Genomic DNA, 8,974 nt, shown 5'->3' on the forward strand with positions numbered 1-8,974 from the left:
GCTGTGGTCTGAGGTGAAGCAGCCTGCCTTGAAGGTTGTTGGTGCGTGAGTGACCTGGCTGTCCCCTCCCTGAAGCCAACGGACGTGAACTTGAACTTGATCTGAAGACCAGTAGCTCATATTGGTTGCGCAGTGCGCGCACACAGGCAAAACATTACGTTGCATCTAACCCACTAACATTTAGCAGACACTGAATTCATTCTTAACAGTCCTGCAAATTTGGCATAAAACGCCTGTCGATTGCATACCCAAAGTCATTTGCGACGTATTATTCTTTATACTTATAGCAAATGCACGAGTCTGGTCTCTTTTGAAAGGTAACCTTCTGAAGTTTCTTACACAATAAAGAAAACTTCAGACCGGACGTGGTCACTCGTCGCAACGGCTCGTCAAATGCCGCTAGCGGGATATCTCGTCTTGTAACTAGACCCGAAGCCGCAATAGATTGAGTGTGGTAACGATTGAAAGGCGGTAAATTCAACTTTCCAACAATGTATTAAATGATCGGGAGAAATGCAGCTCGGAGCCGACAGACAAGAGCAAAGTGCCGCGCGCACGAGCGTGACGGCCCATATAAGGGCCATCGGGCGTTAAAAACCTCGAGATTTTGACAGCTAGGGGCACGGAGGCCATTGGGCAATTATTTTCATGGCACAACGGCGAGAGTGGGAGGCATTGACGGCCGTCGTGATCATCATATAATTGCCACCCTGGTAGGGAAATGTATATATATATATATATATATATATATATATATATATATATATATGTATATGTGTGTATATGTGTTTGGGGACATGTGTGTAAATGAGTGTATGTGTGTAGGGACATGTGTGTATATGCGTGTAGGGATATGTGTCTATGTGTGTGTGTGTGTGTGTATACGTGTATGTGTGTGTATACGTGTATGTGTGTGTATATGTATGCATATATATATGTATATGTGTGTATATGTGTTTGGGGACATGTGTGTAAATGAGTGTATGTGTGCAGGGACATGTGTATATATGTATGTGTATGTGTGTGCATATCTGTGTATATGTGTATGTGTGTGTATATGTGTGTAGGGACATGTGTGTATATGTGTGTACATGTGTGTATGTGTGTAGGGACATGTGTGTATATGTGTGTAGGGACATGTGTGTATATTGTGTAGGGACATGTGTGTGTATATGTGTGTATATGTGTGTAGGGACATGTGTGTACTGTATGTGTGTGTAGGGACATGTGTGTATGTGTGTAGGGACATGTGTTAGGGTTTGAACCGACCTCAATCGCACGGCACAGACAGGAAGTTCTTTTTTTTTGTATTTTATTTTTTTATAATTTTTTAAACAAACACATAAACAAACATGACAACACACAATAGGATACACATGTGCTCCAGCTCGTACCCCCCATTGGATAATCCAACCATTATAATTTGTTCCTAACCAGACACTACCATTATATGCTGGCTTTTATTCTCTCCACCACTTCTAACCACATTGCCATTTTGGATTCATTGACAGACAGGAAGTTCAGAGTTTTTATTTATTTACAGAGTCACAAAAGGGGTAAAGTAACAATTATGAAACAACAAGGGAGACTGCCATCGGCAGAGTTCTCTGCGGCTCTGCAGATCCTCCTGGTGATAGCGGTGGGGAATCGGTATTTGACGTTGTAGCGGCTCTGCAGATACTCCCAGCTTTAACTCGAGGTGGAAAACGGAGAGAGAGAGAGGTATCAATAACAGTCCAACGAAACACAGAGGCAGTGTGGTTCCCTCCTCCCTTAGCTGTGTCCAGAACCAATGAACAGTAACAATCTTCAGTGTTCTCCACAACACACAAGTTAGCTGAGTTTAGTGCAAACAGAAATGATATCTTCAGTGTCTCTTCAAAACACACACTTCAACTGAGTCCAGTGAAAGCAAAAATGATAATCTTCGGTGTTTGTCACACACACAGACAGAATAATCCAGAGGGGTTTGGTTCCAACTCACCCAAGCGCAAACGCGTAAAGCGGGTAAACGAGGCGCAGCTCCAAATGGGGAACAAGGTTCTCATCAGCGGATCTCCACAGAAAGTCCTGGAGGGAAAGTAGACGAGGCACAGCAACGGGGAAAAAGCAGGCAAAAGCAGTTGTATTCCAAAACGACCCGACATCGATTGAAGGGAAGTCCCAGTATAAAAAGCCTCTGGGGCGCTAATCAAAAACTATGACAGGTGCGCGCTGGAATTGACACTTGCTCCAAAAGCGTGTGGCGGGGAATGCACCAATCAACACAGCACCTTAAAGGAGCGGAGCGTGTGGCGGGGAATGCATCAATCAATACAGTACCTTAAAGGAGCGGAGCGTGTGGCGGGGAATGAACCAATCCTCACAGTACCCCCCCCTCCACGGGAGCCACCCGGCGACCCACTCGGCCCCGGCCTGCCCGGATGGGACCGAAGGAAGCCGGCGATCAGGGGCACAGGAGAGGGGGACAGAGACAGAGGCCCGGAGAGGGGGACCGGAGACGGGGACAGAGGACCGGTGAGGGAGGCTGGAGACGGGGACAGGGACCCGGAGAGGGGGCTAGAGACAGGGACACAAGGGGAACCCTGGGGCGAAGGACTGGACGCCGCCTGAAGACACTGGGCATGACAGGAGGGGCTCCACCCCCTGATGATGCCGGAGGACCAGGCGATGTGGGGCTCATGCAGCGCGAGCCAGGGCCGACCCAGGACTACTGGAACAAGAGGGGAGCTGGTAATGAAAAACTGGAGTCTCTCAACGTGGTTACCAGCCACGGTGAGGAGGACAGGACAGGTGCGTTGAGTGATGTCAGCCAGGCGGCGATGATCCAGCGCGAAGACCTCCAAGGGCCTCTCGAGGTCCTCAAGTGGAATGTTGGCCCGGGTGGCAAACTCAACGTCCAGGAAACTCCCATCAGCACCAGAGTCAATGAGTGCACCCACCGTCGCCCGCTGGTCCGCCCAGGCTAGGGTGACGCTCGTCAGACGGTCAGGTGGTGCACGGGTGTGGGAACAGGAAAAACTGCTCACCAGGATCTCCCGAGGTCCCGGCGAGCCTGGTCTTCTTGGCCGGGTAGGGCAATTGGAGACACGGTGTCCATCCCGGCCGCAGTAGAGGCAAAGGCCGGACCTGAGCCTGGACTCCCGTTCGGCCGGGCTAAGGCGGGTGGGTCCCAGCTGCATGGGTTCCTCCTTAGTCACAGCTCGGGAGGGAAAAAACCCACCAGTCACGGAGGGGGCAGGACGGTCAGCACTGTAGAGGCGGCTGCCGGGAAGGGGAGCCCCTGAGCGGAGGTCGTTGGCACAGTCGTAAGGCCGGTGAGGCGGAAGGGCCTGAGCCCGGGACTTACTGAAAACCTCCTCGAGGTCGTGGTACTCGGGGGGTACGTCTGGGGGTCCCAGTCTTGCTCGCTCACGCCTTCTCTCCCGGAGGCGTCCGTCGATGCGGATAGCGAGGCTGATCAGGCCCTCGAGAGAATCGGGCTCCTCTTGGGTCGCGAGCTGGTCCCTTACTGCGTCGTTGAGCCCCCTCAGGAAGGTGAGACGAAGCGCTTGATCGTTCCAACCGCTCTCCGTTGTGGCCAGTCTGAACTCCAGCGCGTAGTCTCTGACACTGCCACTGTCCTGCCGGAAGGTGCCCAACCGAGCTCCTGGGTCCTGGCCACGGGCTGGGTGGTGGAAAACCCTGCGGAGCTCTGCCACGAAGTCTGGGTAGGAGAAACAAAAATCGGCCCTCATAGCCCAGGAAGCAGTGACCCACTGTGCTGCTCGGCCCGTGAGCAGGTTAGTCATGTAGGCTACTCGGGCTCCCTTTGACGAAAAACGGCTGGGTTGATGAAGGAAGACCAACTCACACTGCATGATGAATGTGGCACAATCCTCGAAGTTACCCTCGAACAGACGTGGTTCGGAGAGACGGGGCTCCCGAGGTGCAAGGTCTGCCGCGGGTGGTGAGCTGGCTGAGACTCCTGGGACAGGTGGGGTTAAAAGCAGAGTGTTTAATGCTGTACTGAGAGCCTGTAGCTGGTGCAGAACAACAGCCTGCTGATACCCCTGGGTAGTCTGCTGGGTGGCCAGAGTGTCAATGGCATCCAGAATAAGCTGGACCTCGGCCCGGAGGTCCTGTAAAGCAGCCGCAGCCGCACCCAACTGTTGGGTGTGGTCGTTGACCAACTCGATCTGGACCGCCAACGCTGCCCTGACCCTGTCTGTGTCGGCTGAGGTCGTCATGGTCGGGTCGTAATGTTAGGGTTTGAACCGACCTCAATCGCACGGCACAGACAGGAAGTTCAGAGTTAGCCAAATACTAGGGCGTATTTATTTACACAGTCACAAAAGGGGTAAAGTAACAATTATGAAACAACAAGGGAGACTGCCATCGGCAGAGTTCTCTGCGGCTCTGCAGATCCTCCTGGTGATAGCGGTGGGGAATCGGTATTTGACGTTGTAGCGGCTCTGCAGATACTCCCAGCTTTAACTCGAGGTGGAAAACGGAGAGAGAGAGAGGTATCAATAACAGTCCAACAAAACACAGAGGCAGTGTGGTTCCCTCCTCCCTTAGCTGTGTCCAGAACCAATGAACAGTAACAATCTTCAGTGTTCTCCACAACACACAAGTTAGCTGAGTTTAGTGCAAACAGAAATGATATCTTCAGTGTCTCTTCAAAACACACACTTCAACTGAGTCCAGTGAAAGCAAAAATGATAATCTTCTGTGTTTGTCACACACACAGACAGAATAATCCAGAGGGGTTTGGTTCCAACTCACCCAAGCGCAAACGCTTAAAGCGGGTAAACGAGGCGCAGCTCCAAATGGGGAACAAGGTTCTCATCAGCGGATCTCCACAGAAAGTCCTGGAGGGAAAGTAGATGAGGCACAGCAACGGGGAAAAAGCAGGCAAAAGCAGTTGTATTCCAAAACGACCCGACATCGATTGAAGGGAAGTCCCAGTATAAAAACCTCTGGGGCGCTAATCAAAAACTATGACAGGTGCGCGCTGGAATTGACACTTGCTCCAAAAGCGTGTGGCGGGGAATGCACCAATCAACACAGCACCTTAAAGGAGCGGAGCGTGTGGCGGGGAATGCATCAATCAACACAGTACCTTAAAGGAGCGGAGCGTGTGGCGGGGAATGAACCAATCCTCACAACATGTGTGTATGTGTGTAGGGACATGTGTGTATATGTGTGTATATGTGTGTAGGGACATGTGTGTATATGTATGTATGTGTGAGTATGTGTGTGTATGTGTGTGGGGACATCTGAAGCCCACAGACATGATGTAATAAGAGGATCTTGGAGCTGCAGCCTCAATGACTTGATGGGATAATTGACCTACCAGCCAACAATCTGGGGTTTGTCACGGCGTCTTAATGACCGTTCAGCACCAAGGACCCCTGAATACACACACACACACACGCGCACACACACACGCACACACACACACACACACGCGCACACACACACGCACACGCACGTGCACACACGCACGCACACACACACGCACGCACGCACACACACACACACACACACACACACACACACACACACACACACACACACACACGCACGCACGCACACACACATACATGCACGCACACACACACATTGACTGTTATCAACAGCGTGGGAAGCACTTCATGTTTATCTTTTACATCAAGTAATTCCAGCTATTTAGTATTATATCTCATTCCTCAACAGCTTAGTGCTGCTCTTTGAAGAAATAATATGGTGCAGCGCTTAGGAGGTTTATGTACTGAGCCAGTAGGAAGGCTGAGCACTTAGGAGGTTTCTGTACTGAGACAGTAGGAAGGCTGAGCACTTAGGAGGTTTCTGTACTGAGGCAGTAGGAAGGCTGAGCAGCACTTAGAAGGTTTCTGTACTGAGACAGTGGAAAGGCTGAGCACTTAGGCGGTTTCTGTACTGAGGCAGTAGGAAGGCTGAGCACTGTACTGAGACAGTAGGAAGCCTTAGCAGCACTTAGGAGGTTTCTGTACTAAGACAGTAGGAACGCTGAGCACTTAGGAGGTTTCTTCTGTACTTTCGATGGGAATTTCATAAAACTACACAAACTAATAAAAGCTCTGTTAACCAGGAAACACGGTTTTATTGAGTGAAGTGAAGGATATCAAATGGGGCTTTTCAGGTGATGCGTGAAATCACTGCGCCCAGGCAGCAGTGGTTCGGCTAAAAATTATATATAGTATATATTTGCTTAGAAAACTAAAATGTCAGGGCCCCTGAGGTGCGAACCACATAACGCGCTGCTTCGCAACACGGCCGACCCGGGTTTAATTCCTGGACCCGGCATTCTTTGCTGAATGTCTCCCCCCCGCTCTGTCTCACATTTTTCCTCTCTCTCTCTCTCTACCGGACTGCCCGGTAGTAAAAACCAATACAAATATACCAAAAACATAATAAAAAATAATAATAAAACGAAAATGTCTAATACATTTTTTTTCTTTCTCCACATGGTAAATACACAGGTCACAACATGTTTACAGGAAAGTTTTGGAGTTGTATTTGGAGTGTATTTTGTGACTGTTGGGAACTAGGTTACACTGGCACCAGGGGCGGAATTAGGATTGTAGGAGATCCGGGACTTAGCCCAGATAGGTGCCCGCGTAACCTTTAACTTATACCATCACCTTAAAGCGGACAAAGGGCAGTAGAGAACACTTAAATTCACACCCTTTAATTAATGAAGCAAACTATAATAATGAATAATAATAATAATAATAATAATAATAATAATAATAATAATAATAATAATAATAATAATAATAATAATAATAATAATAATAATAATAATAATAATAATAATAATAATAATAATACACTGTGTTTGTATAGCACCTTTCATACAATAATTGCAGCTCAAAGTGCTTCACAGCAGTACAAAAAGACAGGCATAAAATGAGCACAACATTGGCAGATCAAGAGCAATGCATAAAGTGCAGACATAAAGCATAAAATAGATAGCAGTAAAATAGACAAAGTCAAGGTAAGACATAGAACATTAAATCACATCGCTTTTCATATTAGGATCTAAGATCTAGGGTTAACTCGCCGAACGTTGAGCGCCAGGACCCCCGAAAACCAGAGTTGTTTCTTTTATTCGATATTTCCCTTCATAAAGACATGCCGGCAGCCTGTGTTATCACTGGGGATGGGTCTGAGATCTCAAAAGTCCAATACCACCGCCTAACACCTTGCGGCCGCTATTGCACTCCATTTGAAACGATGTGGCTTGGTGTCTGTCATTTTAGAAATGACACCAGACCACCCTGAAACTACACTCATATTCACGACGGTATAAAACGGAAATGTATGCATGGAAAAATGATCTGTTTTTTGCATCTTGACCGGAAGAAACTCAATGACAATCGACTATATTATTACATCCATAGCTATAATATATAATATAGCTTTAGGCCTGCAAACACAGCCACGTATCCCCATGTTAAAAGGCGCTGGCCTTTCAACAGTAACAGTAAACAGCGCCATCTGGCGCTGAAAGTGTTAATATGCGTCTTTGTTTACGGTTTGATTATCACTGATACAAAGTAAAATAGTGCAGTGCAATAGAATAGTTAGTAAAATAGAATAAAATAATGCAACAGTGCATTGCAATGAAATAGTTATCGTATTTTTTCTGGAGGCCGGTAAGGAGTGTATTACAGTAGTCGAGTCGGCTTGAGATAAAGGCATGGATCTTGTTTTCAGCGTCCTTTTGATTTATAAATGGCCGTACTTTAGCTATGTTTCTAAGGTGGAAGAATTATGTTTTTGTCAACTTGTTGATTGTGATTTAAAGCTTAGGTCTGAGTCTACCATAACACCAAGACTTAACTCACTCAAATACAGTTAGCAGCTGGATAGACCACAGATGGAAATTAGCCTCTGCTAAATCTGGTGCAAACATATTTTCATGTAACAATGATTAATTGTCAAAAAAAAAAAAAAAAATTATATATATATATATATATATATATATATTTTTTTTTTTAAATAGATTCTGGGCTTTTCAGAAAACATTCGGGGCTTGAGCCCAAGTAGCGACCACCCCCTAGCCCCGCCCCTGACTGGCTCACCTAGTTCCAGTGAATGCCGCTAAGCTAGGCTAACAGCGCAGCTGTTCCCTAAGCCTAATGCATGCACAGAGAAGAAAAGGGTATGCATCTTCTTGTCTAACTCCAGGGTAGACGGCAAATAAGCTAATTTCCCAAAAAGTTGCCGTGTTCCTTTAAGAGGTTAAGTGGAGATGGCTGTTGCCTCAGATTTCCTATAGAGGCACAGTCTTGATAATAAGCAACCTTGTGGCTTCTACCTTGTGGCATAAGTTGGCATGTGTGGAGCCTCCTTCAGGCATGTTGGTGCGGTTCCAGGCAAAGATGGTGAAATTCTTCTGGGATCGCCTGCACTGGGTTCCTCAGAGTGTTCTGTGTTTGCCCAGAGAAGAGGGAGGGCAAGGCCTGGTTCATTCAGCGAGTAGGACAGAGACTTTAAGGCTACAGTTCATACAGCGATATCTGATAGGACCAAAAGATTTAGTTTGGAGAGAAGTTGCCTGTTTTATTCTTAGAAAAGTGAATAGTCTGGTCTTGATGTGTCTTTGTTTCTAACAGACCCTATGCCTTTAAGACTAAATGCACTTCCTCCTTTTTATCGGGGGATTTTTAAGTCATGGACACTTTTCAAGTGTATAAAACTGCTCCTATTAACTCGTTGCACTGGTTACTGGAGGAGCCTCTTATCCACGGTGCAAGAATGGACATGCAGTCTATGGTGTTAAAATTGTGGTCGGATAGACCTACAGTAACATTAATATCACGTTTGATGTGTATATTGATGTAAAAATGTAATGGAAACACAACACAAGTTGGAGCAGCGGCACTTTAGTTTAGTTCAGAGCGTGTCTGTACAATATATAACAATTTAACAACAAATTAATTCAATGAAGTCACCAGCTGTA

General features: G+C 47.1%; 1 protein-coding gene across 1 annotated transcript in view; it reads right to left on the bottom strand.

The window, feature by feature from the left end:
• LOC311243959 (inactive dipeptidyl peptidase 10) overlaps positions 1-8,371 on the bottom strand; it is a gene marked incomplete at both ends in the record, with an annotated part of 65,909 nt that extends 57,538 nt beyond the window's left edge. Inside the window, one exon of the mRNA XM_084333366.1 lies at positions 8,330-8,371. Coding sequence (XP_084189492.1) covers positions 8,330-8,371 — 42 coding nt within the window. The remainder of the gene's footprint in view (positions 1-8,329) is intronic.
• Between the last annotated feature and the right edge of the window lie 603 nt (positions 8,372-8,974).

Source organism: Notolepis coatsorum (assembly GCF_963971535.1).
Source record: "Notolepis coatsorum genome assembly, chromosome: 17".
NCBI classification, from domain to species: domain Eukaryota; kingdom Metazoa; phylum Chordata; class Actinopteri; order Aulopiformes; family Paralepididae; genus Notolepis; species Notolepis coatsorum.